Source organism: Sapajus apella, unplaced genomic scaffold, assembly GCF_009761245.1.
Source record: "Sapajus apella isolate SASKATOON/1434 unplaced genomic scaffold, GSC_monkey_1.0 scaffold1, whole genome shotgun sequence".
In the NCBI taxonomy this organism is placed as follows: domain Eukaryota; kingdom Metazoa; phylum Chordata; class Mammalia; order Primates; family Cebidae; genus Sapajus; species Sapajus apella.
In genome coordinates, this window is record NW_022436941.1 from 12309835 (window position 1) to 12321993 (window position 12159).

A 12159-nucleotide genomic window follows, 5' to 3' on the forward strand; every position below is an offset into this window, starting at 1 on the left:
CATATTAAAATTATGAGATCCAAGTTTACCAGACATTCTGGCATAGCATGGCTTGTTGGAATAATATTTTCCAGAAACACATGGCAGTTCTAACAGAATCTTTTCCTTCTGGATTGTAGATATAAATGAATGTGAAAGCAACCCATGTGTCAATGGGGCCTGCAGGAACAACCTTGGATCTTTCAATTGTGAATGTTCACCCGGCAGCAAACTCAGCTCCACAGGATTGATCTGTATTGGTAAGATTCATACATGGTATTGATGTTTCAGTTTCACTGCAAAGTTACCCACAGATCTCAGGCCTTTCTGTGAATAGAAACAGAATATGATTCCAGAAAGCCAAGAATTACACATTATATGAGTTGTTTTCACTCGATATAGAGGTAAAGCATAATAGCATGAATTAGGCAGCCTCTTCAATATTTGTTAGATTCTAGAAATCTTCCTTTCAACTAAGTAGATATATTATGTTATAACTTATAATTATTTCCATACCACACACATATGTATATTCGTTACCCTAAAAATGCCTGAGGCAGCAATAGTATCAAATCTCTACTGCGTACATTTTTTATAAACAAACTGATGGCAAACAAAAATGTGATGAAATTTGGATTCAGTTAACAGGACAAGAATTTGAAGCTTTTAAACACATAGAGGGAATTTATTATTTTTTCTTTTTTTACATCAATCATAAATTTTTGGGTTCCGAGGAAGAGCAGATAACTGTTTTCTTACTTTTGGATATCTCTAGGGGAAAAGATTCTAAAACTTATAGCATCTTTCAATATGTCTCAAAACATTTAAGGGCAGTTCTTAATAATGACATAGGATGCAGATTAAGGGAGATTAATCTATTACTGCAAGGAAAAATCCAGCATCTAAAAGGGAACAAATTTTCCCAGTATTTTTTCCCTACTTCTGCCATCTGTGGTTCCATTCACTAGGACTACGCAGTTCACATCATTAGCTGGTATCCACTTTTAAAGTGAACTAAATATATATTCCTAATAGGAAGATACTTCAGTTCTAAATATGCCAAATTAACTGGCAGTTTTATTTATTATCTAGCCAAAATGAATGTTCACTTTCACATTTGTTGAAGACAATAGCTTTTTTCAGTGTTATGTCTGATGTTAACCATATTTAGCTGGATGCTAGAGTACCTGTTTGTTAGATAAAGTCAAATGACCAAGTCCAAAATTGTCAATGAAAGCCTTCTCTTTGGAAACACCAGCTCCTCATTTTCCAATGAGATACAGCTGGTGAAATTTGAGCCTTGCTCAGCTCTCCATATTAGGAAATAGACTACCATCTGCCTGGGGCATTACTTTTTTCTTATAGAATTCCGGGCTGGGTTGGGGGGATGGTGTGTGGGTTGGATCCAGTAAAGCAGAAATATTTTTGCTAAGCCACAATTTCCAATTGAGATGGAGCCATTTTATTATGTAAAGGAAATGAATTCAGCATTAGTCAATTAATGTCTCAGAAAACTAAATCTGCACGCCACTTGAGCATCAAAGATACTTAGTTTTTGCCTCATCATATAGGCTTCTATTATTTTGGCCTTTTTCCCTTATATTTATTGACAAAACAAGAACAAAGACTTTTTACCCCCAAGTGTTTATGTCATTCTTCCCATTGCCAACAACTAACCACCACCATATTTTTCTCAGCCAGTGTATTGTGTGCTTTCATTTATGATGATCCAATTCGAACATCCCAGTGTAGAGCTGCTCAAAATGCAATTTCCCTAATATTTTTAAATTTTAGGCATTATTTTGTGTACCTTTTCTATTAAAAAGAGAATTCTAGTTGAAAAAGAAAATAACCAATAGTAAAATACACGCAGGAAAAGTCATGAATGTATAATAGGACTGTCAGTGGCTCTCATCAGTGGTTAGCCTGCAACTTTCTCTTCCACAGGGTCCAGGTCACTACATTTTGAAATTTCATGATGTGATTACTAATTTAAAATTCATATACATAGATGGTATGTGAATTAGTTGATACTATGAATACTTAAGAATTTAGAATCTTTTCTTAACTTTTCTAAATATAAATTAATCACAAATGATTCTGCAAACTGCTTAAAAAGACAGTAGTATTCTGGTTGAATATGATTAAATGTAATAGAATGATTCATTTGGTTATTATTTTTTGCATTACACTGCTGTGGTTTGATGGTTCTATATAATCCAGACCAGTTTCCCTCCTCTTTGGCTTGGGTCTGAGCTCTGTCTTCAACTTGCACGTACGTATGGCCGTGACCACTGTGCTGTCAAATCCAATGGTCTGTTCTCATTCTTCACCTTAGATTATTAGCAGTATTTGTCGCAGTTAGTTACTCACAAGAAATTTTGTATTTTTGGCTTCCCAGGCACAACTACCTTCTTTTCCTTTCGCTTGTATGGCCCATTTTCTGTTTCCTTTACTGAGTCCTCCCTATCCTCCTAACCTTCAACCTGAAGTGTTCCTCTAGTCCATCTTTGGACCTCTGCTTCTCTTTCTGCACACATTCATCCTGAGAGCCTCTGTGTTGACTCACACATTTGTCACTCTAGTTGATAGAGAAATTCTAGGCCTCAGCCTTGCTACCAATTCCAGATTCCTGTTTCCAACTGTCTGTACAGTGTCTCCACTTCAATGGCTCATCAATATCTCAAATTCTCATGTCTAAAACCAAATTCCTGCATACTGGCTTGAACCTGAGTCTCCCAGAAACATTTCCATCTCAGCAAATGGCAAATTCGTTCTTCTAGCTGCCACGCCTCAAAACCTTGGCAGCATCCTTGATGTCTTTTTCTCAAGCTGCACATGGAAGTCCTCAGCGAACCTCTCGATTGCACTTGAAGTTTATCCATATTTCAGCCCCTCCTCACCATCACCACACCGACCCCCAATCCAAGTCACCATCATTTCTCTTCGTGATTACAACTGTAGCCTCTACCTTACTTTCTTTTCCCCATTCTACAGCCAGTCCTCCACATAGTCACCAGGCAGTCTTTTTAAAACATAACTCAAAGAATATCATTCTTTGTCCAGGAACCCTATGAAAACTTTGGCTTCTCATTTCATTCAGTAAAAGCTGTAGTCCTAGCTGACGCCTGTGCTCCCCTCATGATCTTGCGCCTGCTGTGAACTTGTCTCCCTGTGCTGCCTCCCACCCCCTCTGCCTGAGCCAGACTGGCCTACTTCCTGCACCTGCATCCCCACCTGAAGTCCACTGATCTCTCTGGCTGGAATGGTTTTCCCTCACTTGGGTTTGAAGGGCTTGTTCTCCTTATATCTGTATTCAGATGCCACATTGTAAGTCACAATTTCTCTGACCATCCTAGGTAAAATAACAGTCTTTCTCCTGTTTCTACCCTGAAGCTAATTAACCTGCTTTATTTTTTGAGAGTTCTTAACTAACCCCTGACTGTCTACATCTGTATCTTGTTGTGTGTAGGTGGGTGGGGAGGTATACACACACAACAGTGGGCCAGGGGGTAGAGAGGGAGGGATGATGGAGGAAAGGAAGTGGGGAGAGAGAGAAGAGAAGGATGAACCTGTAGGGGAGTGGGGAGGGTTATTGATGGATTTGTAGCTTTTCAGTGTCGATGCACACCTGCCTAAAGAATCACTGTGCTACAGAGTGAGGGCTCTAGAATCAGACTGCACAGGCTTAAATCGTGATGCTGACACTGTACTAGCTGGATGACCTTGGGTAAATTGGTTGACCTCTATGCACCTAAATTTTTCCACCTGCAATTGTACATAATTTACAGGGTGGTTTTAATGAGTAAATAAATTAATACATAGAAATTCTAGTTCCTATAATTATCTTGATAAATCTTAGGAATGACTGTCATTTATCTTACTTAAAATGATGACAACCAAGGTGATAAATCAGAATGAGTGCCAGTTATTAAAAGATCATTTAAATACACGGTAGCCTTACACAAGCATCTCTGTTTCCTCTGTGCGATAGAATTTACAGGTATAAATCTATAGCAAGCCTGTAGTCTGAGACCTGAGGTAAATGCTGATGAGCAGACCTTTAATGTTTCTCTACAGTTTTATCCAAACTGAACATTCAAGCCAGAGTAAAAAAGCAAAGTGACTGTCCAGCTGTTTTTCACACCTTTGCCCCGTAACTCTTTATTCAGTACAGGAGAGAGTTGTTTTGTTTAAACCTCTGTCTTGGTGTTTGGAATATTGGTAACTTCCCGTGTTTCCTAGGGAATCAGAAATAGCTATTCCTCCCATGGTTTAATTGAAATTCCCTTTCTGTGTTTGTGGGGGTATTTTTGTTGTTTTTCTTTTTGAATTTACGAGTAAAAACTTACTATTTTTTTGGAAGATAGAGTCTCACTCTCTCACCCAGGCTGGAATACAGTTGCACGATATCACTGCAACCTCTGCCAACCGGGCTCAGCAATCCTCCCATCTTAGCTTCCTGAGTAGCTGGGACTGCAGGCATGTGCCATCATGCCCAGTTAATTTTTGTATGTTTGTATAGATGGGGTTTCACCATGTTGCCCAGGCTGGTCTTAAACTGAAGTGGGCTCAAGCGATCTGCCCACCCTGGCCTCCCAAAGTGTTGGGATGATAGTCATGAGCCACTATGCCTGGCCAGAAGTAAATTTTATCTGTACATATTATTTAAATGAATTTTAAAATAAATCCTGTAGGAATATTCTTTGTTGTCTTCCAAGTCTTACTGCCACAATATGCTATTGAGGTTTTGGTAAAGTGTTTTCCACACCGTCTGCATCAGAATCACCTGAGGAGTTAGTCAAAATTCAGATTCCTAAGCTGCATACCTGAGAACTTATGAATCGGTATTTTAACAAGTGCCCTGGTAATATTATGCACACTTAATTGAGAGCCACTGCTCTACAAGGAAAACGTGATATGTGGATGTATATTTTTAACCAATTAGTATTTGCCATGTCAGCTTTGACTGAATTCCTTGTCACTGCTTCAAAATCAATTAAGTCATTTATTTTTTGTTCATTTGCAAAACGTTTCATTATGCTACCAAAAAATATACTAACCATTCATTATTCACTTTAACGCACATAAAATAAAAGTTTTAAAGTGCATAATATTTCACTGTGTGCTCTACCATTCAAAAGGAAGAACTTAAATTTGATATGGAGTCAGTTTAAAATGTTAGGAATGGTTATCTCTGGAGGGTTACAGGTAATTTTTATGTCTTCCTCATACTTTTCTATTTCTTCAAATTGTTTACCATAAGTATGATTTACTTTTTGAACAAGAGATAAATCTACACACACACACATATACACACACATTTTTTAAATGCCTGAAAGAAAATACATCAGATATTAGCCCTGGGAATGCCTTAATGGGGGTTTTATAAGTGATGTTTGTTTCTTCTTTGTTTTATAGGGGTTTTTTTTTCTTTTAAATTATTCATCAAATAATTATCTTCAGTTGGAGAAATACTGGCCTCTCTATAACAGAACATACATTGTATGTGATTTATTTAGCAGGGACGTAAGGGAGAAGGAGATTGAAGGATTTTATACGATAAAAACTTAGATATCAAAGCATTTGTCATTAAGGATAAATCTTATGAATACTTTTCACACAAGTAATGGTCTTATCATGTTGTTATAGTACGTAAAAAAAAAAAAAAAAAAAATGAAGGGCCAAGCACAGTGGTTCATGCCTGTAATCCTAACACTTTGGGTGGCCGAAGTAGTATTGCTCAAGGCCTGGAGTTCAAGACCAGCCCAGCCTGTGCCACATGACAATGCACTGTGTTTCTAAGTACCAGCGTAAAATCTTGGACAGCTCCTCTTAGAATATCAGTAGATACAATTATATTAATTACCATATTATGAGAGAGAGATATAGGCATAATATTTTATTTACATATATATAATATACCATATTTGAATGCAGGTACATGAAAGTGTTTTCTAAGGATACACTATTACAAGTTTTAAAGTATCCTTTTTTTTTTCTGGTAGAGATGTGGTTTCACCATTTTCCCAGACTGGTCTCAAACCCCTGAGCTCAAGTGATCCTTCCGCCGCAGCCTCCCAAAGCGCTGGGATTATAGGCATGAGCCACTTTGCCTAGCCCTCTTTTTTAGAATACTGTAACAAATGCTTTTGGTATACACAGCTGAGTTATATTTTCTTCAGAGGTAAGAGTTCCCCAACCTTTCCTGTTCCTTTTCAGACAGCCTGAAGGGGACCTGTTGGCTCAACATCCAGGACAGCCGCTGTGAGGTGAATATTAATGGAGCCACTCTGAAATCTGAATGCTGTGCCACCCTGGGAGCTGCCTGGGGGAGCCCCTGTGAGCGATGTGAACCAGGTAGGAGCCTGACTAGTGGCATCTGGGCTTCTCCTTGGAAAGCTTCTCCTGCCACTAGAACACCTCTTTCACTGTGTCGTTCCTTAGTGAGGAAGACCAGAAGATCGTTTACCTTTGCTAAAATGTCATATTTTCTGGCTAGTGTTTTCTTACCTCTGGAAATGTGTATTTGGTTTAACCTGGTATTATAAGCAGTCCTTGTAAATATTTTATACATGGAAGGGAATCTAGAATCTATCGCTAGATGACTGTATCCTCCAGAATCCTTGTTTGCAAGGTGGCTGTTGTCCTCAAATCTTTTGTTTACTTTTAATTCATTTGTCAATGTGAGAGCACAAAGAAATTGTAGAAAACAGATCAGTACCGACGGAGTTACCACAGAAAGTCGTGTGCTCTACTGAATGAAGAGGGGGCAGTGATGTCCTTGGACTCTACCAGCCCACCTTGCAGTTTTTATTTAGTTCCATTTAGATTCCATTATACTTCTTCTTGAGCATAACATGGTTGTATTTTCTTCTATAATGAAGTAAAATTTGTCCTGTTCTTATAGATACAGCTTGCCCAAGAGGGCTTGCCAGGATTAAAGGTGTTACGTGTGAAGGTGAGTGTGGTGTCCTTCCTTGGATGATACTATAAATTTTTAGAGCAGTACATAAAATTAACATTCACTCTCAAACTTTGGAGATATTTATCATTTTCAAAAACCTCAACATTTCAATAAAAATACTCAATGTAATCAACATATGCTTTAGCGTGATTCTCTTAAGCAACAGCTTAGAATTTCCTGTTTCTCCTCTCTATGGAGTTGTGTAAATTTCAGGAAGACATCACTAGACTTTAAGGCCCAGAACGGCGGGCAAAAGCGCATGTCTGGGCTGTGTTTTACGGACAGGCAAGGCTGTGGTAATTTTCACACCTGGTGCCTAGGAAAGCGGGTGGCTGGGCTGTGGAATATTTCTGTTTAACTCAAGTAATAATCCGCATTGTACTGAATGTGGATTGAAAATGTTATACAGGAAGCAGGACCACACCTGCTTTTTCAGCTTGTAACATCTTTATTCCTCTGCTTGCTCCATTTCCCTGCAGATGTTAATGAGTGTGAGGTGTTTCCTGGCGTTTGTCCAAATGGACGCTGTGTCAACAGTAAGGGATCTTTTCATTGCGAGTGTCCTGAAGGCCTTACGTTGGATGTGACTGGCCGTGTGTGTTTGGGTAAGATTCACGCACTCATGTAATCTATGTATAGAACAAGACATGAATTTCCTTGTTTAATCAGTGGCTAGTCCAAAACCACTGAGTTTGTACTTGAGGAAACTTGCTTTAAATGAGATTTAAATCACTAGAGTGTATTTTAAAAGTGAATGTATTTAAGTGAAATCGTTTCTGTTTCATGCCAAAAGTTGGTACTACTCAAAATCCATCTCAAAATCTTCCATTTCTTTAACCGGATACTTTAGGCGGGTTCAGTCTTTTACCCTGAGTTAATGGAATAAGAATAAGTATATGTTGAACACAGAAGGAAAGTTGGAGACTAGGATTTTAAAAGTGAACATTTGTCAGCTTATTGCAGCTACACCCTGAAGACAATGGGGAAAGTCATGGGCAAAGACATGTTGCTTCTGCTTGAAAACATTCACTGATCCTGGTCCTTCCTTTACCACTATTAGAGTTTAAGTTTTCTTAATTCCTTATTTTTTAAAGATCTGTGGTGAGGAATCTCTTTCTTTAAACATCATATCATAGGAATGGTGATTTGACCTTTTTCTTTATTAGTGTCATGTATGACTGAACTTGAATTTTATAACTGAAAAAAAATTTCTATTAATTTTCATTGTATGTAACAATAATTTTTTATTTACCTATGGAGATTTTTCCCCAATAAGCTATGGAACAGTAAATTTTTAGTTTCTTGAAGAGCTTTACATATATTTGGATTTGAAATTTAAGTACATAGACAAAGCATGAATAATAGTGGTATTATATGCAATGATCTTTAAAGTCTTTAAGTATCTCATTGATTTTTTAAAATTTACTGGTAAGAAAAAGTTTGCAATACCATACAGTTTAGTTATAATAATTAAAACAGATTTCATTTTAAGTTAATCTTTGACAGCACATTTAAATCTTGATTGAAAGGATGACTGTAAAATTATATGAAATTATTTAGAAAACAATATCCAAAGCACAAAAATAAAGAAAATTTCTTTCAGATTTTTAAATATTTTTAAAATTATCTTTAAGTGATCTACAGTGTTTAGAAGTAAGTATTATTTGGAAATGACAAAATATTCCCCCAAAACTATGAAAACTAAAAAAGAAGAAAATGACAATATCAGCATGGTCAAATGACTAATAAAATCAAGTTATCTTCTATAACAAAAGGCTGTAATATATGAAGATATATCATTGATTGTAAATTAACTCAGCAAAATAAATTTTCAATAATGTTATTCAAAATTATGGCTGGGCATGGTGGCTCACACCTGTAATCACAGCAATTTGGGAGGCTGAGGCAGGCAGATCACCTGAGGTCAGGAGTTTGAGACCATCCTGACCAACATGGGGAAACCCTGTCTCTACTAAAAATACAAAAATTAGCTGGACATGGTGTTATGCGCCTGTAATCCCAGCTACTTGGGGGACTGAGGCAGGAGAATTGCTTGAACCTGGGAGGCAGAGGTGTCAGTGAGCCAAGATCACGCCACTACACCCAGCCTGGCAACAGAGTGAGACTCTGTCTGAAAAAAAAAATTAAAGCCTTTTTTAATATTCTAAGAGGATATATTAGATTCTTCATCCAATATCATGGACTACAAACTCAAATGCTTGTAGGAGCCAAGCATGCAACATATATAAATGAGTGAAATGACAACAGGGAGCAGTGGGGACTGCAGCAAACTGCAGAGAACATGTATCATCCAGAAGTTTCCAAACTTATATTTTAATTTTCATGCAAAACAATCACAGCATTGATAGGCCTTATGTGACCAGTGTATTGACTTTTAATTCCTGATATAAATATTCATAGAGATCTCAGTAGTAAAGATATAGGATTACTCTTTCTGGTTATTATTACTTTTTACATGCTTAGTTAAAATGCCTTTCCCCTGTCACCCCAGTTTATTCCAATAAGCTGTGGAATGGTGCATTTTTAGTTTGTCTTGAGCTTCTTGATCAGGTTCCGTCAGTAACCTCACAGTGTGACTCAGGCCAGAGTTCTTAGTTCACCTGTACTTACATAAGACTTTCACTTCTTGGGAGGATTCTTAATTACCTGCTGACATGTGGGACGGAGCCGGCTGTAAGACTAGCCCCTTGGAGCCCTAGGGTAATGAGACTCTGGATTAGTGTCACACTTCACACTGGCAAAGCATGTGGCTTTTTGATTCATTTTAATGTAGATATATAAGGCAGAATCACCTTCTGTGGATATCTACATTCAGTCTGCTGAATCAAAATAAAACTTTACCACCATTATTTTTTCTTTAAAAATAGGACTTTTTCCAGAGTAGCTGGAATTACAGGTGTCTGCCACCATACCTGGCTATTTTTTTGTATTTTTAGTAGAGAAGGGTTTTTGCCATGTTGGCCAGGCTGGTCTTGAACTCCTGACCTCAGGTGATCTGCCTGCCTCAGCCTCCCAAAGTGCTGGGATAACAGGTATGAGCCACCACACCCAGCCTGGGCAACACAGAGAGACTCTATCTCAAAAAAAAGTAGGGCTTTTTAACTCCAGTACTTAGAAATGTAACTTTAGATTAAAGGCCATTGACAAAGTTGATGTTAACTTAGATTTAGAACTTGAAAGGATCAGTATTGACAGTAACTAAATTGGTAAACATTAATTTGTATGTGTACATTTCCATCGGGGTCTCATTCCCTCTGTTAAACAGTTTTCAGCCTCTGGAAAGGATTTGATGTCTTAAAATGCTCTTATCAAAGAAATCATGTTATTTGATTAAGAAATCTTTTCTGAACTCATTATCATATTTGTAATTAAACAGCCAAGTGCTTGAGTGTAATTTGAAAATAAATCTATTTGCTAACAGATGAACGTGTTATTTATAGACCATGCTGGTCTACCCTATTTTTAGTTGTAGGCTGCTGTTTATAGATATTCTAAGGTCCTGGCTAGCAGAGGCTAAGCACTGAAACGTTGGTGTGTTTTGAACTTGAAGGGAAAATGTGACATTTAAACAAATAATTGGCCCCTTAACAAGGAAAATTCACATAATTCAAGGAAAAACCATGATGGAAAAGGTAAATTTGGCAGGAGGAAGAAAAGCTTTAACTGCAATAATATTGTAACACTTCTCTCTTTTGTAGTGATTTTAATAGTTGTAACAAATTGGCAAATAGATTATAGCTGATCATGTATTGTTTATGACTGGGACTGACAGGGCTACTTAAAAGGCACTTGAAGCAATTCTCTCAACAGGAAAAAATTCTTAAAATTATCTTACTTTTTCCAATGTGAACAATACAAAAATGGAATCATAGACATGAAAGAGTAAGGTCATGAGAGAACCTTTTCTTCCTGAGGGTTTCTCGTGAGAATTAAGATTGAAGAGGAACTCACCTTTGTTCTCCTTAAATGTCTGTCATTATGGAATCCATTCCAGGAGGTCAGGGGCTGTATCTTGCCCCTCAGTACACGGCAACGGTCCTGCATGATGACTGGTGACTTGTGACTATACAATGGAAGTTTCAACTCATTCTCACCCTGTGATTTTGCTCTCAATGTAGATATTCGCATGGAGCAGTGTTACTTGAAGTGGGATGAAGATGAATGCATCCATCCTGTTCCTGGAAAGTTCCGCATGGATGCCTGCTGCTGTGCTGTTGGGGCGGCTTGGGGCACCGAGTGTGAGGAGTGCCCCAAACCTGGCACCAAGGAGTATGAGACTCTGTGCCCCCGTGGGGCTGGCTTTGCTAACCGAGGGGATATTCTTTCCGGGCGGCCGTTTTACAAAGGTAAACTGCCCGCAGCCAGCGCCTTTATCCTTCTTCAACAGAAAACCTTCCACATTCTCTGAGAATTGGTTTTGCTTTAAATGTTTGACTTCCCACTTTATTCTCAGTTAAACACGTTTCATGGTCAATGTTCTGTCGCAAGAGTATAAATCCCCTCTATAAGATGACAATGAAGTAGAGATAAAATGGATTCCTTCTCTTGCTCTTCTGCTGTTTGTTCCTCTACAGCCTGAGATGGCGCCCTGATAGCTACATCTGTAGCAAAAAGTTATCTATCCCCACTTATCTTTATAAAACAAGTAGTGAGAAATAAAGGGACCAGAACTGTTTCTTAAGAACATAGGATCTATAGCTGGGCACGGTGCCTCACGCCTGTAATCCCAGCACTTTGGGAGGCCGAGGTGAGTGGATCACCTAAGGTCAGGAGTTCGAGACTAACCTGACTAACATGGTGAAACCCTGTCTCTACCAAAAAATAGCTGGGTGTGGTGGCATGCACTTATAATCTCAGCTACTTGGGAGGCTGAGGCAGGAGAATCACATCAACCTGGGAGGTGGAGGTTGCATTGAGCCAAGATTGCACCATTGCACTCCAGCCTGGGTAACAAGAGTGAAACTCTGTCTCAAAAAAAAAGAAAAAGAAAAGAAAGAATATCGGGTCTTTTTCACCACATGAAACTTCTTGTGTGATGTCAGTGTAATCACTGAAACATATTGTAACCCTGTTTTTTACCTGGATGTATTATTGTTGTTCATCATGGTAGATTTTTAACTTAAAGTGATGGACCTAATTGTTTACATCAACCAGCTCTACATTCTGGCTTTATTCTGCTTTTAGACATCAAT

At 38.1% G+C, this 12159-nt stretch overlaps 1 protein-coding gene across 3 annotated transcripts in view; it reads left to right on the forward strand.

Annotated features, from left to right (window-relative positions):
- The window catches only part of FBN2 (fibrillin 2), a 263141-nt gene that overhangs the window by 176592 nt on the left and 74390 nt on the right, over nucleotides 1-12159 (forward strand). For all 3 annotated transcript variants that reach the window (XM_032262361.1, XM_032262277.1, XM_032262432.1), the window contains 5 exons: nucleotides 120-239; nucleotides 6202-6339; nucleotides 6890-6940; nucleotides 7426-7551; nucleotides 11086-11313. In XM_032262361.1, the coding sequence (XP_032118252.1) occupies nucleotides 120-239; nucleotides 6202-6339; nucleotides 6890-6940; nucleotides 7426-7551; nucleotides 11086-11313 (663 nt within the window). The remainder of the gene's footprint in view (nucleotides 1-119; nucleotides 240-6201; nucleotides 6340-6889; nucleotides 6941-7425; nucleotides 7552-11085; nucleotides 11314-12159) is intronic.